At 41.1% G+C, this 24,765-nt stretch overlaps 1 protein-coding gene across 1 annotated transcript in view; it reads right to left on the reverse strand.

Moving 5' to 3' along the window:
- Positions 1-9,672, reverse strand: part of LHCGR (luteinizing hormone/choriogonadotropin receptor) — an 81,831-nt gene extending 72,159 nt beyond the window's left edge. Inside the window, exon 1 of the mRNA XM_005864851.1 lies at positions 9,611-9,672. Within this exon, the coding sequence (XP_005864913.1) occupies positions 9,611-9,672 (62 nt within the window). The remainder of the gene's footprint in view (positions 1-9,610) is intronic.
- Positions 9,673-24,765: the final 15,093 nt, after the last annotated feature.

Below are 24,765 nucleotides of genomic sequence, written 5' to 3' on the forward strand. Positions count from 1 at the left end.
CTTTTTATTCATTTACATCAAATGGCTATTGTGTTGGCTTTTTTTTTCTTCATTTTTTAAATTTGACAATTTAAGGAGAGAGAGGTCAGTGCCCCTGACTTAATAGTCAGGTATTGCATGTTTTAAAAATTCTTGTGGCACACCAGTTGAAAATTGCTGATATAGTGGAATACCATTTGGCAATAAAAAATGAAACAAACTACAGCATGGATGAATCTTGAAAACATTGTGTTAAGTGAGAGAAGCAAGTTACAAAAGATCATATGTTGAATATTCTATTTATATGAAATGTTCAAAATAGGCAAATCTATAGAGACAGAAAGTAGATTAGTGGTTGCAAGGGGCTGAGTGAGGGAGGAGTGGGGAGTAATTGCCAATGTGTATGGGTTTTTTTAGGGGGTGATGAAAATGTTCTAAAATTAAATAGTGATGATGGTTGTTTAACTCTGTAAATATACTGAAACCCATCAAATTATATACTTTAAAAGGACAAATTGTATGGTATGTGAATTATGTCTCAATAAACATAATTATTAAAAAATAAAAAAATTGATTGCCTGACATAAGGGTTTAAGAGTCTCCTGAGCTTTGGAGGAGAGGCTGCAGGGGTTCCAGAGAGTAAAAATGAATCAATTAGCAGGTTGTTCATGCTAATAAATACTATATATGTGCAAACCAATCCACAAGTCCGCAAATGGCTGTCTTCTTTTTATTTCCATTTATTTCAAATGTGGGCTGGTACAAATGCAACTTTGGTGGGGTCTGCTTCATTCTGCAGTGTTCCACAAGGCCCCTCAGTTCTGGTAGCTGCATGTTAGTGAAGGAGCCCCAGAGCTGTCCTGGACTCTTGCTCCATGTCTGGCCTATTCAGGTTTCACCTGCTCTTGCTACAGCCTCTCTTTTTCTAGGACTCAGTTTGCTAGAGGATGATACCATTCATCTTCAAATTGACCCCTCCCTTGGGCTGCTGACCCATAGTCCTTAAGCCAGGTCGTGAGTCAGGATGCCATTAGAATGGGAGGCCTTCTTAGAAGCTGCCAGTGCTGTGCTGGCAAACCAGCTCTCTTGAAAATAGGTTAAGTATCAAATGGCAGAGCCAGGATTAGAGTCCTAAATGTGGGTGTATTTAATTATGGGACTGCCCACTCACTCTTAAAGCACTCACACTAGTTCACAAGATCCCCAACAGGAAGGTCTTCAAAAGGAAATGGTCCAACCCAAGAAAAGGGATGTCATTCTAAAACCTCCAGTGTGGCTGATTGCAAACTATCAATGTGAACATAGAGTAGGGAAGAGAGGAACATGATTGGCTCTAGACAGGTGGCATGAACCTGCTCCAGCACACCATCGCTCTCAGGGCGAGTACACTCTGGTGGCTCCTTCACCAACTCCTCAGGCACATTCTGATGGGTGTTTCCTGGAGTATTCAGAAAACATGAAAGCTTTTAACTTTCCCCCCATATCAACTTATTTGACATTTGTGCAGGCACAGAGGATAGGGACAAGTTGTTAATGAGGAAATGATATAAAGGTTTTGATGTGAATAAATCCCACACCAAAATACTGATGGAGATTAGATTCCTGATGGACTCAAGTTTGTTTGCTATCCTGTCAAAGCATATGACTATGTAGGCTAGATCAATATAGATTATGTGGGGCTTACATGTAAAACAATGGACTTCTTTTTGCATATGCTGTCTGATTTCTAGGCTTCAACCTGGTGGAGAAACCTAAACTTTACCATGCCATCAATTACTTTTCTTAGATATCCATCCTCACCAACCACTCTGTTCTTTATAATTTTAGAACCTTTTCAACAACCCCCAGAAGAAACACCATCCACAGTAATAGTCACTCTTTATTCTCACTCCCTCCCCCCACTGTCCAGAATAATACCAAGACACTAATCTATGTTGTTTCGATGGATTTGCTTATTCTGGACATTGCATATAAATGGGATCATACAACATGTGGTTTTATTACATCAGGCTTCTTTCACTTAGCACAATGTTTTCAAGTTTCCTCCATGTCATAGTGTGTATCAGCACATTATTCTTTTTTATTGCCAAATTATATTATGTTGTATGGATATATCACACTTAGTTATCCATCTGTCATTCAATGGACATTTGGGTTGTTCACTTTTTGACTATTATGAATAAGTTGCTATGAACACTTGTGTACATGTTTTTATTTCTCTTGGGTATATGAATAGGAGTAGAATTTCTTAGTTATATCTTTTAGGGAATTACCAACTGTTTTCCATCATGTTTGCGCCATTTCATACTCCCACCAATAGTGTCTGAAAGTTCCAATTTCTTCACATCCTCACCAAACCCTGTTATTGTCTCTGGTTTTTATAATAGTCATCCTAGGGCAGTGGTCGGCAAACTCATTAGTCAACAAAGCCAAATATCAACAGTACAACGATTGAAATTTCTTTTGAGAGCCAAATTTTTTAAACTTAAACTATATAGGTAGGTACATTGTTATTAACTTAATTAGGGTACTCCTAAGGCTTAGGAAGAGCCACACACAAGTATGTTGCAAGTATGTAAATATGATAGTTTATTTCTGGACTCTTGGTTCTATTCCATGGATCTATATGTTTATTCTTATGCCAGTCCCTTATTGTCTTGATTACTTTGTAATAAATTTTGAGATATTTTATCATGAAGGGGTGTTGGATATTTTATCATCAAGGGGCCAAAGAGCCGTATGTGGCTCGTGAGCCGCAGTTTGCCGACCATGGTCCTAGGGCATGTAAAGTGGCATCTTATTGTGATTTTGATTTGCATTTCACCAATGATTAATGATGTTGAGCATCTTTTTATGTGCTCATTGGCCATTTGTATATCTTCTTTGGAGAAATGTCTATTCAAATTCTTTGCCCATTTAAAAATTGGGCTATTTGTCTATTTATTGGTGAGTTGTAAGTGTTCTGGGTGCAAGTATGTTGTCAGCTATGTCACTTGCAAATATTTTCTCCTATTCTCTGGGTTGTCTTTTCACTTTCATGATGGTATCATTTGATGCAGTTCGATTTTTCTATATTTTCTTTTGTTTTGTTTTTGTGTGTGTGTGTCATATAGAAGAAACCACTGTATAACTCAAGGTCATGAAGATTTACTCCTACATTCTATTCTGAAAGTTTACAGTTTTAGAGTCTACACATAGGTTTGTGATCAATTTTGAAAAGGTTTTTGTGGATAGTATGAAGTAGAGTTCCAACTTGGATATCCATTTGTCCCAGCACTAATTCTTGAAAACTATCCTTTCTCCATTGAATTGTCTTGGCATGCTTATCTAAAATCATTTGACCATAAATATGATAGTTTATTTCTGGACTCTTGGTTCTATTCCATGGATCTATATGTTTATTCTTATGCCAGTCCCTTATTGTCTTGATTACTTTGTAATAAATTTTGAGATATTTTATCATGAAGGGGTGTTGGATTTTTGTCAAATGCTTTTTCTGTCATTGAGATAATTATGTGGTTTTTATACTTTATTTTATTAATATGGCATATTACAATGCTTTTTTTATGTTAAGCCAACTTTGCAAGTCCTATTTGCTTTTAACTAAGCCCATGAAAAAGAAAGGGACTTACGAGTGAGTGGGGCAGGCAATGACTAAGAGTCAGAGAGACAAGAGCTCTGCCATTTGCTTCTGACTTAACCTCTCAAAGTCTCAGTTTTCTTATCTGCCAAATAGAAATACTACAAGTACCTACTTCTTTTTTTTTATAATTTTTATTTCTTAAAGTATTAAAAAGAGTATTACATATGTCTCCTTTTTTCCCTCCCCTTGACATACCCCGGCCCCTACCCCCCTGGTGTCTTGTGTCCATTCGTTAATCTTATATGCATGCATATAAGTCCTTCGGTTGATCTCTTAATCCCCCCCCAAACCTTCCCCAGGCTTCCCACTGTAGTTTGACAGTCTGTTCAATGTTGGTCTGCCTCTGCATCTACCCCTGTTCATCAGTCTATACTGGTCCCCATTATCTGTCCCAACCTCACTGGAGCAGTCCCAACCTCACCGGGGCCGTCTCAGCCTCACCGGGGCCATCCCAACCTCACCGGGGCCGTCCCGACCTCACCGGGGCCGTTTCAACCTCACTGGGGTTGTCCTGACCTCACCAGGGCCGTCCCAACCTCACCAGGGCAGTCTCGACCTCACCAGGGCCGTCTCGATCTTTCCGGGGGCATCCCGACCTCACTGGGGCTGTTTCAACCTCACCGGGGCCATCCTGACCTCACTAGGGCCGTCCGAATCTCACCGGGGCCGTCCCAGCCTCACCGGGGAAACACAAAGTTTGGCCCTCTGTCCCCTGCCGGGCGGCTCCCCACCAGACAAAATCTCTAGGCGTTCCTGGTGGCTGAACATCCAGCACTCCTGCAATGTCCAAGAGTTCTGAGTCCAAGTTTCAATGTCCGACAGTTCCTTATGTGTAGGTGTCAGCAATGATATTTCAGTTCTGGATGGTGGACAAATGGTGGCAATGCAGGTCCGACCCTCTCTGGTTTGATCCTGGGCAACCTGCAGCGACGCACAGCTGCTGACTGCTAGCATGGCAAAGTGACGTCAGCGTCCTTCATCTCTGGATTGTTTTTCCTCTTGTCTTCATGGCTGGAGCATTCCTGATAATTCCTCTCTGTTGCAGGAATCCACATGGTCTTGGAGTTGTTTTCTGAAAATATACAAACATATTCTCGACCGAAGGTTAATAAAGGGAATTTTACTTGGGGTCTTTTTTATATTTGCCCAAATGATTTTCCTTTGGCTTATTTTGACACCATGTGTGTTTTCCTGGGTGTCTTGCTGTTAGCATAAATGAAAAAATTTTTCTAGATGTAATTTAGTTACAGGATATTTTTCCTTACATGGTATTTTTCCACTATCCCCCCTTTTTTTGATTTAATTATTAGGAGGATTTTTTGGAAAAGTTACAATGCAGTCTAGGTAACTCTAAATTTTTTTAATTTTTTTGCACAAAAATATGACTGCTTTAGGATCATTGCATGTTAAGCAAATTTACCATGAAATGAAAATTTTGGTTAATACTTCTTGAGCCAATTTTAATCTGAAAACCTGACTGCTATTTTACTGTCAAATTTAATACTTTAAAAACAATCTTAGTTTACACTGTAAATATTAATAGTACCTACTTCTTAAGTTTTATCCATGATGTGTAGGGAGTTTGTAAACAGTACCTGGTCCATGAGTGTTCAACAGCAGCAGTTACTATAATTAATGATGATTATAATGGTATAATTTCTCTGGCTCTTCACTCTCCTCTGATGATTATCTGACATAAGATCTGGTGCATTTTGCAGAGTACAGTAAGTACTCTAGCCTGGAGATAAAGTGGGAAAAGAATAGACAATTTATAGACAAGTTTGTGTGGATGTGCATGGAAAAAATGAGCTTTTACATGTGCAGGTGATTTAGTTTCTCCAGTGGAAAAAATGCTAATGACTATGATTAAATAGCTGTGCTTAATTCCACAACTTGAGGAAAAATAAGTCACTAGCAAGTTGATTATTATTATTAATATTCAAGTAATCAGGCTCATTTGTAGAGCCTGATTAAAAATAAATGTTTAAATGAAAACACTGGTTTTAAATTAGTGAAAGTTAGAGCCTAAAATAATTAAGATGGTAATCTGTGGTACCACAGTAAAATCAAAGCGATTAAGTTATTGGCAATACTTGAACAGGAATATGTGTATATTTTGTCTTTGCCTCTCTAATTGAGAATGGGGAGTAGAGAATTCCAAGTCTTACTCTTCAATAAAAACTTCTCATTTTTCTCACGGAGCTGTTGGTACTTTAATTCAGTAACGTTTGTACCCTCTCTGACAGTCACGTGGAACTTTATGAATTCTGACAGGACATAGTAAAATGCCACTGTGAAGGTCAGCTCACCATCAGTCATTCTTTTAAATATGTTTTTTTAAAAATTTGTTTCAGAGAGAGATGAAGAGAGAGGGAGAGAAAGAGAAAGAAGAATTGATGGAAGAGAGAAACATTGATTGGTTGACTCTTGTGGACTGAACCCACAACCTGGCATGTGTCCTGACTGGGAATCGAACCAGTAACCTTTTGGTGCATAGGATTATGCTCAACCAACTGAGCCACATCAGCCAGGGTGACCACCAGTCGTTCTTTCTTGGCTTGTACTTTTACACGAGATTAAACCCTCAGCACCAACTCGCACATTAGATAGCAGATCCTGGACACAAGGACTCTTGACAGAAGAATATTGCCTAATTTTTGTCCATCCTGCCCTTGTCATTTGCTAAGACATCAAACCTTTTAGTGTGGGTATAGCTTGCTTTAAGAGATATGTGTTCTCCAGAAAATGAAATGTTTACAAATTAGATTCTATTTTAAGTGTTGAAAGGGAGCACTCCCCTTCAATTCATTAGCTGGTGGATCTATTTCTTATGCCTTCAGTTCCCTTTCTGCTGCCTCCTCTTCTGCCTGTGAAAGTGCTCAGGTGGCTCCAGTGTCCTAAAATTCCTTTCTTCAGCCCCTGGCAACTGCAGTTCAACTTCCTGCTTTTATGAGTTCAGTTTTTCTTAGATTCCATATATAAGTGGGATCATATCCTATTTGTTTTTCTCTGTCTAACTTATTTCACTTAACATACAGCCCTCAAGGTCCATCCATGTTGTTGCAATGGCAGGATTCTCCCCCCCCCCCTTTTTTTTTATAGCTGAGTAATATTCTATGTGTATAGATTTTCTTTACCTATTCTATTTGTTGACACTTAGGCTGTTTCCATGTCTTGGCTGTTATACTAGTAGATAATGCTGCAGTGAACACAGGGGTGCAGATATCGCTTTGAGATAATTATTTTGTTTCCTTTGCACATATATCCAGAAGTGGGATTGCTGGATCATATGGGAGTTTTATTTTTAATTTTTGAGGAACCTCATATTGTTTTTCTATAATAGTTGTACATTCCTACCTATAGTGCAAAGGGTTCCCCATTTTTTTTGCATCCTCATTAGTACTTATCTCTTGTCTTTTTATATAATACTAGAGGCCCGGTGCACAAAAATTTGTGCACCTCGAGGGGGGGGTCCCTCATCCCGGCCCGTGCCCTCTCGCAGTCTGGGACCCCTCGGGGATGACCACCTGCTGGCTTAGGCCTGCTCCCCGGGGGATTGGGCCTAAGCTGGCAATCAGACATCCCTCTGGCAGCCCGGTAGCCCTCGGGGGATGTTCACTTGCCAGCAGGGAGCAGAGCTAAGCTGCAGTCAGACATCCTTAGCGCTGCTGAGGAGGCAGGAGAGGCTCCCACCACCACCACTGTACTGGCAGCCATCAGCCTGGCTTGTGGCTGAGCAGAGCTCCCCCATGTGGGAGCGCACTGACCACCAGAGGGCAGCTCCTGCATTGAGCATCTGCCCCCTGGTGGTCAGTGTGTGTCATAGTGACCAGTCATTCCCAGTCTTTCTGCTGTTAGGGTCAATTTGCATATTACCCTTTTACTATATAGGATAGAGGCCTGGTGCACGGGTGGGGGCTGGCTGGTTTGCCCTGAAGGGTGTCCCGGATCAGGGTAGGGGTCCCGCTTGGGGGCCTGGCCAGCCTGGGTGAGGGGCTGAGGGCCATTTTTAGGCTGGCCAGCGACTGAAGCTCCCAGCCTCTCCTTTTTTTCTTTTTTTTAAATTCTGTTATTTATTTACCTTCTATAATTTGTTGCCATCACTGGAGCTGAGAGCCGGCTCCTGCTCGCTCCAGCTCCGAGGCCACGGCCTGCTGAAAGCAGGTATCTGGGGTTTATTTACCTTCTATATGAAACTTTGTTGTTTTTGGAGCTCAGAGCCTGGCCACGGCAGGCGGGGAACCTTGGCTTCCTCCATCACTGGAGCAAGCAAGCCTCCTGCTCACTTCAGCTGTGTGGCTGCCGGCCGCCATCTTGGTTGGGTTAATTTGCATATCGTGCTGATTAGCCAATGGGAGGCGTAGCGAAGGTATGGTCAATTACCATGTTTGTCTATTATTAGATAGGATAGCCAGCCTAACAGGTGTGAGATGATATCTCATTGTGGTTTTGATTTGCAGTTCCCTGATAATTAGTGATGAGCACCTTTTCATATATTCATTGGTCATTTGTATATCTTGGAGATATGTCTATTCAGTTCCTTTGCCCATTTATTAATCTGGTTATTGTTATTTTTTGCTAGAGTTTCTTATATATTTTGGATATTTGTCCCTCATCAGATATATGATTTGCAAATATCTTCTCCCATTCAGTAGGTTGACAATTTTGTTGATTATTTCTTTTGCTGTGTAGAAGCTTTTTAGTTTGATGTAGTTCCACCTATTCAGTTTTGCTGTTGTTGCGTGTGCTTTTGGTGTCATGTTAAAAAAATTATTGCTAAGTCAAGTCCAATATCAAGGAGCTTTCCCCTATGTTTTCTGGTAGGAGTTCAATGGTTTCAGGTCTTACATTTACGTCTTTATTTGGAGTTAATTTTTTTGAGTAGTGTAAGATGGAGCAGCCCACTTTCCTTTTTCAGTGTTTCCTTGCTACTCTAGTGCCCATTTCTACCAATTCTGTTACCCGAGGCAAGTCATATAAACTCTCTCAGCCTCATCTCAAAATTAAAAGGGGCATTATGCTAATGACCTCCTAGGTAATTGTGAGGGTTAAACATATTAATCCTACATAAATACATGTATAACATGTCAGCATAGCACTAACCATGTAGGGTGCACAGTAATTGTTGTTTATTTCCTTCCAATTTTTCCCCCTTTAAAAACTTCCTTTCCCAATAAGGCATTAAATACTAATAGGAATATTTAACGAGTTACCATTATTTGTGGTATTTGCATTTTATTCTAGGTAATTAACTCAGTCATTCATTTCTTTATTCCATATCATTGTATGTTTTGTGGACCTCGATGTATTCCAGAAACTTTCAACTTTAACAGTTAAAAATTAAGCAACAAAATATAAGGGGGCCTATGTTCCTGAAATTTGACCTAGTGGATTTGGACCTAAACACATAGATCTGATAAGATACCTGCATTATTTTGGTTGTGTGTTATAGCCTATATTATGAGGGTATCTTTCCTGTTTGAAAATTCCACTATCACTATCCCTGGAATGCCTACAAACACTCACCACTATCATCTCTGAGGGCAAGGACAGAAAGAAAGAAGTTCGGGGAAGGCAGCTTGCCAAATACCACAGTCTTCCCAAATGCTGCTGTTTTGTCTTAACAGGCTTGTTTTTGTAGCAAAACTATCTGACGGAGGTGCTTTTGGCATCATTCTCTAAGCATCCTGCACCTCATGATAAAATGATTCTGAATATTCTGTGGTGAGAGGTTGTGAGGAGCCAGCGATTTCCTTGGGGCAGCTTTAGCCATAACAGAGAGCAAGGGGAATTCAGGACAAGGCATTAAAGGGTTGGGGTTGCAGGGAGGGTATGGGTAACTAGAGACTTCTTAGCACTTTTTAATCCAAAGAGCTAAATCCGCTCCTCAACCTACCTCTGAAGAGAACTGTCATAATTTCTACCCACTTTCCGGGTGAGGAGCTGAGAAGCATGGAGAGACCCAAGGCATCTCTGGCTCCAGCTTACCTGTTTGTCTTTATCTTCAGTTCCTTAATATCATCTTCTGCAGCAATCACCCTTTTTATCATTCCCCAATCACACCAGGTTCCTCTCCCAACTCTGGTGTAGAGGAAGGAGGCATACTGATCCCATTTTACAGATGAGAAAACAGCAGCTCAGACCCCAAGTTCATCTAGTCAGTCATGGCAAGGCTGGGACACACTTGGCCTCCTGACTGCCAATCTGTTTCCTTTAAAACTCAGGGAAGTGCAGGTTCTCAGAAACCCCCTCCGTGCATACTGAGTCTCTGCACCCACCACAGCAGACGGAGCAGGTGGAAGAAGACAGGAAGCACAGCCCACCCATCAGGCTCCATTTACTCCCAACCCAAGGATTCTTCTTCTGGCAACTTAACCACTTTCCAGAGTCAGCATTTAGTGTTGCTTGTGGAAACACAAATAATTTAGCACACAACACCCTGAACTGTAAACTCTGGTAAATAGGATCAGGGGGAAGATTTAAGTGGAAGGGACAACTGCTGTACAGACTTAACAGGAATTCATTAGGCTCCACAGATAGAGCAGATAAAAGATCCATAACCACCGGAGGGAAGTGAAAGGAAGATCCTAAATCCTTAAGACACAATGAGGTCCTGCCACAACTTATTAATCAGATCATGCTCAGGGGCACGGGCTCAAGTATTTAAAGGAACCCAAGGCATGGCATTTTAGATGAGAGCAGGGCCCTCCTGAAATGCATGGCTGTGTCAGAGATTCGGTGTCATCTCTCCAGTACTACCGCTTCTCCTTGGGCCATTTCTTCCTGTTTCTATGTACTGTTATTTGCTTCCTTGCTCTTTTGCCCTTTATTCTTTCCCTTTCTCCCTGTTTGCTTTCTCCCTTTAAAAAATTCCTGTTCCTTTTCTTCTTTCTCTACCCATCTCTGCCTTTACTAACTCACTCCCACATTCTCTCCCTACCTTTTTATTTCCCACCCTCCTCAGACTCTCCGAGGACTTGCCTTCCCCCTCTTTCTGTGTTCCCACGCCCTGCACACTCTCCCTGTAGGATTTAGTGTGCTGTGTGCAGGTTGAGGTGTGGGGAGATTCACACAACACTCTCTCTGTCTTCCCCACTTACATTCCTTTCAGCACTTTGCATGACTGGGAGGAGCAGAGGGGCAGAGCAGAACATCAGCACTTCATTTGGTCCTACATTGTTTGCTTTTTATCATTAAATCAGATGTCCTAGGATTTCTATATAAAAACCAAACAAAATACGCTGAAAAGTATCGCACTGTGTCTTTGGATATTAAAGGGACACAATTGAAAAGAATATTAACCGTTATGAAAAGTGAAGTGCCTATTTCTCACCTCACACTGATCAGCACAGATTTTTCTGAAGAGCATGCCAGTATGGTTTCCCATTCTCCTATTCTCTTTCCTTGCCTCAGAAGAGATGTAACAGAGTCTTAAGAATTGAACAATATCTTATTGCAATTTTTATACAGTTTTTGAAATAATTGCTTGTAAGTGGAAAAGAACAACAAAAGAACTTTGGAGCAATGCTATGTCACTTTCAATAAGTCAAAAAGGAGGGAGAGTGGGTGTTGTTAAGTGGCAGAGGGGAAAGTGCTCAGAGAACAAACTCTGTGTGAGTGTGTGTGTGTGTGTGTGTGCGTGCGTGTGCGTGTTTGGTGGTGTTTCTACAGCATCTCGAAGATCCACTGCAATCTCTAAAATCGCTGGTGAGATTGTGGTATGACGAATATCTGTGCTCCCCTTCATGGTAAGGCTCTGGATGTACTCTGTCCACATTCAGCCAGAGTAAAAGCAATTTTCCATACACTAGGGGGCAGCAATTTGAGCACTGTAGGGACTAGTGATTTCATATGGCTGTAGGCGATCCCCTGCTCATTTTTATATATTAAGTGTTAAAAAGGGAAGGGGGAAAACTTGACAGTGCTGGTTGATTGAAATTCTAAGGGGAACTTTCCTGTAGATAAAAACATATTGAGAAAAGCCAGGGTGCTTGGGAATTCAGGGTGAAAAGGAGAGACATAGAGAAATAAAAAATAATCATAGGAGAAAGGTTCCCTGATTCTTTCTGATTGTGAATAATGTTTATATGTTTTTCAGGCTGTTTGGTGTGTTGGTTCTATATTTAATGGGTTTTCAGCTCCTTCCTAGCACCATGCTTCCTCCTCTTCTACTTCTTCTCTCCCTTATCTCCCCACTTGCTTCTCTTTCTCCCCACTTCTTGGCTTTTCCCTCCAGAAGGAAGCTGTAATATGCCTCCCAAAGAGGCAGATTCTATGGTGACTGGTTGTCATGGAAACACACATATTCTGAGAACTCTAGTCCTGCTAGAATGATCTGGGAATCAGACCCTGCTTGGGTCACAGGACAAGGCCATCCCTAGGATTTCTGGATAAAGGAAACCAGGAGATATAAGGTCATTTGAAGTATAGGCCAGAGCCTACACAGAAAGGCTGGAAAAATGGCAACTAAATAGTTATTTCTTCTATTTTACACTATACATCATTACATTTGCTGTAATGTAAATAGATGAATGTAGCTGTGTCTAAGGGGTTGAAAAATAAGAATAGCTGCAGTATTTTTCTAATGTTTCCTTACTATTCTTTATTTATAAAATGATACGGTCATGTCTCTGGGGAAGGGGTCACAGTTTGAAGGAATTTTTGCCAGCTCTTTCATATCAAACCTGGTGAATTGCTATTTTAGTAGAATAAAAAAATTCAGATTTATAGATGCCAAAGTCACCTTTGGTTCCCCAAATCAGTGGCATCACATTTTACAAAGCACGTCAAATTTTACTGAGATTACTTCATTTTGGCCCAGGATTTCAACCTAGGTAACAGGGGACTCATCTCTATCTCAGATCTAGGTTTCCAGAGGGCTCAGTTTTCCTCTCTCCAATCCAAACACAGGCCTGGAGGCTTTTTCTCCGTTGTCCAGACAGTGTTGAGGGTCACACCTCTCTTGCGGGTTATGTACCATCGTGGATGGGTGCATAGGTGATGGTGAGGAGTGAGCAAAATTCACTAAATCTTTGACCTTTAGTTTGGGGGAAATATCTTTTTTTTAAATTATTATTCTCAAAGACACTCCTCCCTCCTTTTCTTGTTTCTCCTCCTTAACCCCATACGCATTTTCCTGCTGTTCACAATAGACTCCAATGATCCCAGAAGCACAGAGTCTAAATCGGTTAAAACTGGTCCTTCTTCTGTGATGATAAGAGAGTTTGCTCTTGAGATTATCCTAGAAGATGAGGAAAGTATTGATATCCACCCTTTAGAAAAACAATAAAAATGCAGTCATGTTTGCAATTAAAACAGATCACCAATATTTGACCATATAGTCTATATAAAAATACTCTTTTCTCCAACTTGTTGACCAAGCAGATTGATTGATAATGCATAAATGGTGATTGGCGAATGCTCCTGAGTTGGAATTTTAAAGGCATGTATGATTTTGTAAGGTTCCCAGGAATGGAAGAGAGTCATCCATTCCAGTCTGGCATCTTAACAAGGACTTCCACAAACTGTCTTTAACACACTATGATTTTGAAGGTTCCAGGAATGGAAGAGAGTCATCCATTCCAGTCTGGCATCTTAACAAGGACTTCCACAAACTGTCTTTAACACACCAGTATAGGTGAGCTTCAATTGCTTGCTCTGATATCTTCTTTAGCAGTTGCCTCTGCTGCTTCTCTCCACCCTTGATCCCTTCTTCAAAGGCAACTGATTTAAACTCTTCAGCTTTAGTTCCTTTACCATATTTCTAAGTTACATACCGATTTACTGATTTTTCCACATTAGACATTCTATTGATTTCACACTATAGAAGATAAAGACTTGAGGTAGAAGTGCAGCTCTTAAGAAGAAAGGCATAGTCCCTGCCTTTGAGAACTTACCCTCTGAAGTAATGCCCCCCTCAATGTCATTGTCCTGGTATAGGAGAATGCAAGACTTCGGGACTTTGGGCATGGTGTAGAATCTAGGTTTAAATAATTGCTGTGTGACCAGGAGCCAAACCTTTTCTGGTTGCACAGGTGTAAGGCTCAAGATATGTAATATAAAAGGAGGATTTACTATAGCCTTGAGACATAAGTGATGTAAGCATCATTATCTATATGTTTAATGTAAGGAAAATGAGGACCTTGAAGCTGAGCGGCTTGCCCAAGGTCACAGAACTAGAATCCCGTCTTCTGAAAGTCAGCCCAGAGATTTCCCCTTCTCACTGACATTCTTTTCAGTATTATGTATTTTTCAAAGATGTCACAGCACTCTTATGAGGTAGGTGGTGTAGGTGATATTTCCATTTTGTAGATGGAGAAACAAATGTGAAGAGTTAAGTTCAAGAATGCCTTTAAAAAATGCTGCTTTAGGATGGATATGAATGGAGCCCCTGACTTGCATGCAATTTGGACACATAGGATGGGAAGAGGGTTATGAAGACACAGGGAGGAAAAACCTCTATTTATTGAGATGCCAGCTACTATATAAGGGTTATATATGATCTTGTCTAATCTTCAAAACTGTACTGTGAGGTTGGTAGCTTTATCTTTATTGTACAGATGAACCTCAGAGAGGCTTTGAAACTTTCCAATTGTCACACAGACCATCAGGCTATCACTAAGTGGGGTCTGTTTTATGTATCACCTGACAAAGTTGACATTTGACTCCAGGACTGTATAATTTTCAAGCTTACAGGAGTATGTGTTGTTAATTTTTTCTTGTTGTTGAAGATTAATCATTGAAATTTCTGTGGTTTCTTAGAGCTGAAACCAAAGGTAAGCTTTTCTGCATCGCTTCACAGAGATTCCTCTAATTTAAAGAGCACATTCATGTCTTTTTCTCTCTGTTTTGGGAGAAGGATAAATAATGTGTTTGAGGAGATGTTTCTTCAGTGGCCACTTTAATAAAGGCTTTTCTTTCTTTCTTCCTTCTGAGTCCATAGACAATATTTTTAATTGCCCTGCTTTCCCCCCTGAGTTATAATTAGCCATGCTCTGAAAGTTATAAATGTGAAAACTTTTATTCATCTGCTAAAATCTCTACCTCAGAGTATAGCCTGTTGGTTTGGATGTACACAAAAGGACTGTAAAGAAAAGATTTACAGAAAATGTGCTTGATATGGAAATGTAATAGTTAAGAGGCCCAACAACATTTTCTGGATATTTGTGTGAAAAGCCAGCAGTTCGGCTGGATTAGTATTCATTGCTGCCTATAGGGTAATAGGAGCTGCTTGGGAGCCATGAAGTAGAAGAAAGAGACCCTTGTCTGTACTGGGGAAAGAGTGTAGTGGCACTGACTTTATAATTAGGAAAACACTAAATACGAGGCTATGCTACCACACAGCTCTGCTGTTTCAAAATATCTTCTTATTCAAAGTATCTTTTTCTCTTGCTTATGATGCTGTTTTCTCCCAAGGAGTTCAAACTTTGTGTTTAGAGCATAACCTCTGGGGAAGTTTACTGGACATGAATTTTAGAGTCTGTCAATTCCAGGCCCATTGCTGGAAGCTGTTATCATAGATGAGGTGAACAAGTTACTGCCCGTGTCCAAGGACAGCATGAGCCACACAACACCCCCAGGGTTAGTAACTATTTGTGAGATCCAAGTGGAACTTAGGTCTACTCTCTTCTCACACATCACAAAGCCAACCAAACACATTCCTCAGCTTATTGTAATAGAAACACTTTCCACTGGACTCATTCTCTTGTTTCTTCAACTTGAAAAATCACCCATATATATTTCCATATATATTTTTATTTTCTAAGTTTTTTTTCTCAATGTCCTGAAATGACAGCTGGTTCTGGATTTGCCTAAGCATTTTTGTTTTTTTAGTTTTTTCTTTAGAACACACCAGGCACATTTTAACATATGGACAGTCATTGGTTTGGCACTGAGAAATACAAAAGAAGTGAAACCATCATGTGTCTTACAGTGAAGACATGAATATACTCCCACAATCAATGGGAAAACAAGGACTAAGTACAGTGGACACTCATGCCTACAATTAGCAGGTGCTCAAAAGCGTTTGTTGGTTGAGAGAAGGGGTCTGAAGTAAACAGAAAAAGGTTGAGGCAGGAGTCAGGGATTTAAGGTAGGTTGATGGAAAAATCAGCTACAGTTAGATAGATAAGAGAGAAATCCTGTGCCCACCAGGGGAGAACATCCTACAAAATGAAGATTTGAGCCATGGCTTGATTTATGAGTTGGGCAAGTGAGAAGATCTGTCTGAATCAATTAGTGTCATCTTGGAGAGAAATGAGGAACAATTTGAAAAATCCATACGTGCCTGCTTCTCTCCAGGTACATCACCCCATCCCTTGCTACTCATTGTGATCTTCTGTCTGTTGCCGTTCCTAGGCTGTGGGGAACTCCCAGCTGAGCTTCACGCGTGCTCTATGAGATAGGGTCAGAGACACATTTGTTCACAAAATATCAATATATAAATAGAGGAGGTGTCTTGGGCTCGTATAGAGTGTGTGTGTGCTAAGGTTTAAGGACGAGAGAAAATGTCTCATCCTTAAAGCTCAGCACCAAACACTGGATAGCTTGTGTCAGCATTTTCCTGGCATGAATTTCCTCACTGCCAAGTCTTGCATGGCATTTCAAAATTATGCAAAGAGGTTTTTTAGCAACATAACAGGAATGCTTAGTTATTCCTTTATTGGGGGAGTAAATGAGATGGTTATAAAGTTAAATAAAACCCAGAAAGTTCATACTGCATTTTCTTAAAATCCTTTGTCAAAACAAATAGCCTTGAAATGAACATAAAAATTTAAATGGCATTGACTCTAATGAAACAACATGGAGCCTAATGAAGTTGAAGTGCTCTGAGAGTGGGAAAGCAGGGCTGCTTTTATCTTATTGGAATGTTTATGTCCTTGCATTTCTACTAATCACACTGTGATAACGTCATTTGGAGAAAATACTTTAGGAAAGATTGCTGATAAAAAACAAAACTGATACAGCCTCAAGTTCACAGTGCAGTCTCCCAAGTAGTCAGGCTAAATCAGGTGTCTAGGATAGAGGGCAGGGGGCTGGAAGAACACGATTGGAGTCAGCACTCATCTTATATTTGGGTGTGTAACAATTTGGTGCCTTTGATAAAGAGGTTCTCAACTGTTAACTGGGACAGAACCTCAAACTCTACATGTTAGAAAGCAAAGTCTTTATCATTCTCTTGGAAATCAGCTTTCGGTACACTGTTCCTTATTTCCATGAATGAGTTGTCATTCTTACAGGCATCCAGGGTTGAGGCTTTTCGTCATCCTTGGTTCTTTTCTCTCTCCTTCCATATCTCAAAGTTACTAAATCTTATCAGTTCTTCTTTCTACACCTCCAGAATCCTTCTCATTCATTCCATGGCTACAGCAATCAGCTCAACTCATTTTCTTGATCCTTATCACTGGACTAGAGCTCTCTCTCAGTCCAGGCTCACCATCTTCCACCTTCTCCTGCCTCAGCTGGTCAGATAAATCATCCTAAAGCCCATGTCACCATGTCATTCACCTGATTTCTGCCCACAACATAATCCTGATGGTCAAGGACCTTTACTACCCAGTTCTAACAGCTTTTCCAGCTCCATGTTTTGGCATTATCTTAGACGAACATGGGACACTACTGCTGCTATACTGGTATTGCTCCTTTTCGTCTTAATTGGTTTCTTCATTCCCTCACAGTTCCTTTGTTTACTTGTTCCCCTATTTAGGATATTGTTTTTCTTCCTCATTATTTATAAAATTTTTTTGCAAGGTAACGGCTTGTAACTTTTTCAGTCACCTCTTTGAGAATCTGGTGAAGGCTATGAAACTTTATCCCAGGAAAATGCATATCCAAAGGATTCATTGACTCCTACAGATCCACTCATGTACTCCTTAAGAGAACATTGACATAAATTAAGAATCATTGCTCAAGGTCAAGTTGAAATTTCCAATCCTTCATAAAACCCTCCTAAATCACTGTGGCTAATGATGACAACACCCCCACCCCTACCTTTCTCACCTGAACTCCACTGAAATTGTCTCTCTCGTTCATTTGGACCTTACTGGAGACCAGTGTGTATTGTTTGTTTTTTGTCTATGCACATGCTTCATTTCCTCAAGTAAACTAAAAGCTCCTCGAAGGTAAAGCGGTGCCATTTAACCCTTGGAATTATATATAACTCGGTATATGTTGTTTTGATTAATCAAATAATATAATTAGGCACATACAGGAGTCCAAATGGCAGTTTTTTCCTCTTCCATGTTAGTTGCTGTAGAATATATTTTTGGAAGGCCTCTGATGCCCAGTGATGGTCAGACCTGATGACTCTGGTAGACCTCCTGATCTCTGTGTAAGTTTACTGCAGTTGATACCAGGGAGGCCCCTGGCTGGAATTTTTGATTTAGAAGAATTAAGAAAACTGGCCCTAGCTGGTTTTCTCAGTGGTTAGAGCATTGGCCTAGGGACTGATGAGTGGTGGGTTTGATTCCAGTCAAAGACACGCTCCTCAGTTGCAGGCTCGATCCCTGCCCTGGTCAGGGTTTACTGAGGGAGGCAACCAGTCAATGTATCTCTCTCACAAAGATGTTTCTCTCTGTCTCTCCCCCTCCCTTCCACTCACACTAAAAATCAACGGCAAAAATATCCTCTGGTAAGGATTTAAAAAAAAAAAAGAAAAAGAAAAGAAAGAAAACTGGCCATGAATATTATTTACGGGCATTTTGGGATGTAGTAAAGGGATTGGCACTTCATATAAGATCTTGGCAAAACTGTGAAGATAATGAGTTCCTCCTTGGTGTACTGTCCTCTCCTCTCAGGGCTCCCTTGACCCTGACATTGTAAGCCTCAGGTACTTCCTTTCCTAACCTGAATCTGTACTTGGGAAATTTTTAATCTGAATGGCAGCCTCTCTATTCTTTATTCCAGGATTCCAATGATTCATACTTAAAATTACACCATGCAATATACATCTATACCATCCTTTTCACACACATCCCAACACACACACACACACACACACACACACACACACACACACGGGTGTGCACACACATGACTGGAACTGGCTTCTGTATATGAATTTATACAGTCTTAATAACACTAGTTATGAATTGAGGAAACCTTCATTTTCCATGTTTCTAAATAATCTGAGTCACAAAGGTTTTACCACACTTTCATTATGTTCTTCAGTAGAGAAAGAACATGCAGTAAGGAAGAGGTGATAAGAAATTGGGTGAGTAACACATTATGGGCTCAAGACTAAGAGTTGTAGAGGAGTAACCAGGGTGAGAGCGCTTGAGTTATAAAGCCCAACAGCAGCAAAGGCTATATATATTATAGGTAGCTGAGAACAGTGCCCCTCAAACTAGCCTAGGTAATAGGCATCTGGACAAGCTGGTGCTCTTTATGGAACACTATAAAATGTTGATATGTTTTACCCCAGTGGACAAACAAGTAGCATGTTGCTAGCTCATATTATATATCTGCAATAAAATCTCACTATCAAAAGCACACTTCCACCAAAAACAAAATGAAGCAATACCTCAGTGGGGAGGAGAGGGAGGAAGACTTCTCTGGCCTGCAGACCCAGAGACGTCTGCAGATAGCAGGCATGCAGGAAACCTTCTAGAACAGTGGCCCTGAGTACAAGGGCTGATGGTAAAGTCACTGGCCATGACCAACTGAAGACAAAAGGCCCTTTCTGGATTATAAAACTACACAAGCTTCCTGGTTCTGATTCAAACAAGGAAAGGAAGGAGTCTCCTGAATAACTGCAACTAGATTTCCTGTTCACCAGGTGGGACTGAACAAGATTTAATTTGATTTAGAACAATAAAGATATTTATTTTTTTGCACCCAAGGGACATGGAGCAATTCATATCATTATAGGCTTACAGTTGGAACTGTAACTCATTCTCAACAATGTCTTTATAAAGTCTTGAGTTTAAGGATTTCTCCTACCACTGTGTTGGAATCTGGCTGAAGTGCACACCCTACTGTTAAGCTTCTGGTGACCATAAAAGCTGCCCTCTGTCTAACTAGCACATGGGAATAGGCCTCAGTGGATAGAAAATGATTAAGAAACATTTATGTAATTTTTTTCCTATGAATTGAGAAAAGATAATCATAGAGCAAGTTCAGGTGAGGAATACCTGGGTTCAACTCCCATTGGGTGACACACAGGTTGAGATATATAAGAATAGATCAGCACTCCTCAAACTTGAGTGTGCATGTGAATCACTGCAAGAAGCTGTTAAAATGCAGATTCTGACTCAGTAGTTCTGGGGTGGTACCCTGGAATCTGCATTTCCCATGTGATGTGGTGCTGTGGATCCATAGACCATACTTGGGGTGACATTTGTCTTAATTTCTGTTCCACCTTTACCCCAAACTTGCTCTTTGATTTTTAAAAGTTATTTAACCTTTCTAGATTTTAGCTTTCTTAACTACAAAGGAAGAAAATTGGCTTAAACATTTCTGATAAGGACATTTTTTAGTGCCTTCCTGATAGCACTTTGATTTCCTTCTCAGGAACTTTGCTGTTTAGTGTGCAGATGTGATAGGTAGGTAAGCCTCAGGATTCTCTGTCCAGTTATGGAAGCTGATGGAGATCCTCCTCGCTCAGTTACCAAGACCTTCGTCTTACAAGCCAGGTACATAAGAGGCAGGATAGGACCTATGCTTGGCATATTGGTTTCTCTCTCATAGGTCTTTAAATCCTGAGTAGAGTGAACCTAGGGTAGAGGAACTGTTGAAATCCATCCTTCCACCTGGGAGGCCAGGGCTCAACTGGCAGCAAAACCTTCTGGAGCCTCCTCACACCTGTCTTTCTCAAGCTTGGCTCTCTAGTCTTCCCTTCCATCTTGTGAGGAGCCCATAATTTCCCAGAATATTTTTTTTAAAATATATTTTATTGATTTCTCACAGAGAGGAAAGGAGAGGGATAGAGAGTTAGAAACATCAATGAGAGAGAAACATCGATCAGCTGCCTCCTGCACACCTCCTACTGGGGATGTGCCCGCAACCAAGGTACATGCCCTTGGCCGGAATCGAACCTGGGACCTGGGACCTTTCAGTCCGCGGGCCGACGCTCTATCCACTGAGCCAAACCGGTTAGGGCAGAATATTTTTTTTACTTAAGTGACTTGAAGTCCATTTCTGTTGCTTGCAATCAGAGATTAATATAGTTGTTAAAATCTTTTTGACTAGAGCATTGTAGGATTCAAGATTTGAGCAGCTTATGGATGGGCTTGATCACTGTTTTCTATAAGGAAAGGAAAAGACACAGAATATTTTTCCTAAGGAAGGTCAATTGCTTTGACGTCTTGGACATGGATTTGGGTGTAGGCTATTGGTGCTGGTGAGGGATTTGGATTATTTTCTAGCAGATTGGTAAGTGTAGTAATGTGATCAGGTTATTTTCCTTGATAGTCAAGTGAAGACTCAGATGCAACCTGTGCTTCAGAAGCAAGTAACAAGGCTCCCAATGAGGCTTCTTGGACCTATTATATTTGGAAGTGCCAGGAAGGATTTACACTTTGTTGCGTTTGATCCTACCCATCAGTGTATGGAGTTTTCTGAGGGGCTCTAGAATTTCCTGTCCAAAATTGGGAACAGTAGCTAAAAGCAGTCAGAGAAGATTCTGAAGAGTCAGACCATTGCTGAGCAGTAACACAGTTCACAGCTCAATCACCTTACATTACAGTTTAAAGAATGAAGACACCTGACACCTTGCCCTCATTACCAAGATTGTAACAAAAATAGAAAATGGCATATGCATATGTTCCTTCCTCTAACTTGTTCCAGAACAGTCAGCAACTCGTTAGCTAGCTCATTTAAGCCACTCTCCTCATGGTCTAAGGCTTCTGCTGCTGTAACCATTTCAGGCTGTCTGTCAGAGCCTCCTAGGAATAAACTTGCACTCCATCAGCTCATTCTTCACTTTAGTTACCCCCTTCTGAAAATGGGGTTTTCAGGGGCTAGTAAATAACATCCGTCTATTCTCATCCCAGTCTGAGTCAGAGAAATGAAGTTCTCATGCTTCCTTTATTGATAAAACCATACAGCAGGATACAGCATAGTAGCCAATAGGCTTTCCAGAGCTTCACTTCTGGTCCCAGTCTAGCAGTAGGATCCTGCCAACAAGGAACAATACCTGCTGTGTTATGATTCTTCTTGGAGAAGAGTAGAATGTGTGTGTAGCCTGTAAAGATTAGGGGGAATGCAGTCATTGTGACTTTGAGCTGAATTATGGTAGGTTTTCTGTTTTATAGTTTTCAGTGACAAAAGAAATAATTTCTTTCCCCCTTTCCATCATTTTTTGGGGGTATTAAATTGACCTGTTTACTTCCTAGATGTTTTCTTCCTACTTCTATTAGCTGCATCTTCCTTGCTGCCCCTTTATATTTAGAGTCTCAAGTGCACAAAAACAAATATCTACCCTGAATGTAATGTTACTAGAATTCCTGACTTCAATAACACATGGCCAGCCTGAATAATGAGGACTTAACCAGCCATTCACTTTGTGCAGTAGGACAATCTACAGAAACATTTGCCAAGGGAGGATCTTGGTTTTGCATAGCTGGTGCTCCCTTGGTGGGGGCGGGAAGGGTGTAGTCCTGCTTAGGCTCTTTAGTTCTCATAAGAGACATTCTGAAGACAATGTTCCCCCTCAGTAGATTGTTAAAAAATACAGAGCTTCCCCAAGATATCTGTACTTCAGGTTCCTGCCAGATGCCATGACCTTTACTCTGTTGTTTAGTTCTTACCAGAAGCTCAATTGTGAGGAATAAAACTATTAGAGGATTGTTAGAAGGCTATAAGTTCCCCTAGTAAGTCAAAATTTATCCTTAGATCAAGCCAGGATACTTACAACTGTATACTTAGACTACACTTTTTGGGGTCTTGTAAACTGTTTTTTCTAAGCTGGACTTCGGGGTGAAGCCTTGAGGATGCCATAAAAAGAAGCCATGTGAAAGTTGCTTATTGCACTTCTTGAGGTTGTTGCTAATGATATCACACCATACCCATTTATGAGGAACCATAGGAGACATTTTTTTCTCAGACTTAAGTACTCAGAAAATTTACCTTTCTCCTAAACAAATGGCATATGAAAAATTTTATGTTCATTGTGATTATTATAATCAATAATGCTTCCTTTTGAGCTTTGGCTACCATGACATTTTGGAGTGAACTTGGGACATTTAACCTTTGCATATGACATTTTTTGGGGTATCTTCAATTTGCCTACAGTTTCAAATATTATTCTACCCTTGTATTCTTCTTTGCTCTGATCCCTTTATCTGCTTTTTTAAAAATTTAACAAATTATCTTATATTTTATAAGCTGCTTCAAGTATTAGTTAGAGTATCAGGGAATTAATTAATTGAAACAGTAAATATGGAGTTATACTTCTTCCACAGAGGAGAATATTCTTACCATTTGTCCACATTGTAAATTCTTGCCTTGTTATTTTTGGTCCACTTCTGCCTGTGACCTTCAGGCCTCTGATCTTGACCTGCTTTGAAGCATATTTGGTCCATTCTCCTCTTTAGGCCACCTCATCTCCACACTAGGCCATCACCAGTCTCTTCCCTAGGCTATCTCATTGTGTGTTGTCCTGTGGGTGATCCCCAAATCCACATCTCTAAATTTTAATGTTGTGCCACAAACCTGTAGGGTATATCACTCAAGAGCTCCAACTACGAATCTGCATTTTTGCCTCAAATCTGTATCTCCTCATGTATCCCCGATGTGGTGAATGGGCCACTATCCCTGAAGATATCCTCATCAGAGAACTGGGAAACATCCTAAACTTGTCTTCCTTTTCTGTTCCTCCACGTCCAATTCATCTGCAAATCCGATAGATTCTCTCTCCTATATATATTGTGAATTCTAGCACTCTTTTCCACCTCCACCACTAGTTTAGCTTTCATTATTTATAGGCTAGATTATTGTCAGACAGAGCACCACCCCCAGCCCATTCTCCACACAGCTCCCAAAGGAATATTTTTGAAGAATAAATCAGATTATAATAGCTATTAAAACCTTCACAGAATCCCCATACTGAGGAAATAAAGTTAAAACTTTGGTGCATTGCATAAAAATGTCACCATAGGTTGTAAGGAAAAGTATGGTCTACCACTCTAATCTCCTGCCACTCTCCTCTTACCATCTTAATGTTTGCCTATTTTGTATCATTCCCTTGGCTTTCTTTTTAAGGGTCGACTTCCCAGTGCTAGCTTTACATAATAGTCAAGTTGGTAGCTCACTCTATTGCAGGGGAGGGGAACCTTTTTTCTGCCAATGGCCATTTGGATATTTACAACATCACTAGGGGCCCGGGGCATGAAAATTCATGCACTGGAGGGGGGGGGACCCTCAGCCCGGCCTGCCCCCTCTCACAGTCTGGGAGCCCTCAGGGGCGGGAGGTGACCCAGTGATCAGGGGAAGGCAACACCCCCATAACAGCTCTGCTGCTGCCACTTCTGGCAGCGCAAGCCTCGGCTGGCCCTGGTTACCTGAGCCCTGAGGCTTGCCTGCACCTTGGGCTGGCCCTGGGCTGCTGGGGGGTTGAGGAGACTGGGAGACTTTGGAGGCAGGCACGTGGCAAGGCCGGGCCTACCCCTAGGCCTTGCCACATGCCTGCCACCCCGGCAGGGCTGAGGGGACTGGGCGCTGCCATCTTGTGGCTGTAGGCGCCATCATCTTTGAGGGCGGGACAGTCTATTAGCATAGTCCCTCCTTATTGGCTGTGGGCGCCACCATCTTTGAGGGCGGGGCAGTCAATTAGCATATTTCCTCCTTTGTCGGCCTGCGGACTGAAGGGTCCCCGGGTCGATTCTGGTCAGGGGCATGTACCTCTTTGTTAGATAGGATTTGCCATATAAAATTATCAAATTAAAAATTAGCTTGCGCCCTGGCTGGTTTGGCTCAGTGGATAGAGTGTCGGCCTGCGGACTGAAGGGTCCCCGGGTCGATTCTGGTCAGGGGCATGTACCTTGGTTTCGGGCACATCCCCAGTAGGGGGTGTGCAGGAGGCAGCTGATGGATGTTTCTCTCTCATTGATGTTTCTAACTCTCTATCTCTCTCCCTTCCTCTCTGTAAAAGATCAATAAAATATATTTTTTAAAAAAATTAGCTTGCTATATTTGGTCAAACATTT

Source organism: Myotis brandtii, unplaced genomic scaffold (genome assembly GCF_000412655.1).
Source record: "Myotis brandtii unplaced genomic scaffold, ASM41265v1 scaffold191, whole genome shotgun sequence".
Taxonomy (NCBI): Eukaryota; Metazoa; Chordata; class Mammalia; order Chiroptera; family Vespertilionidae; genus Myotis; species Myotis brandtii.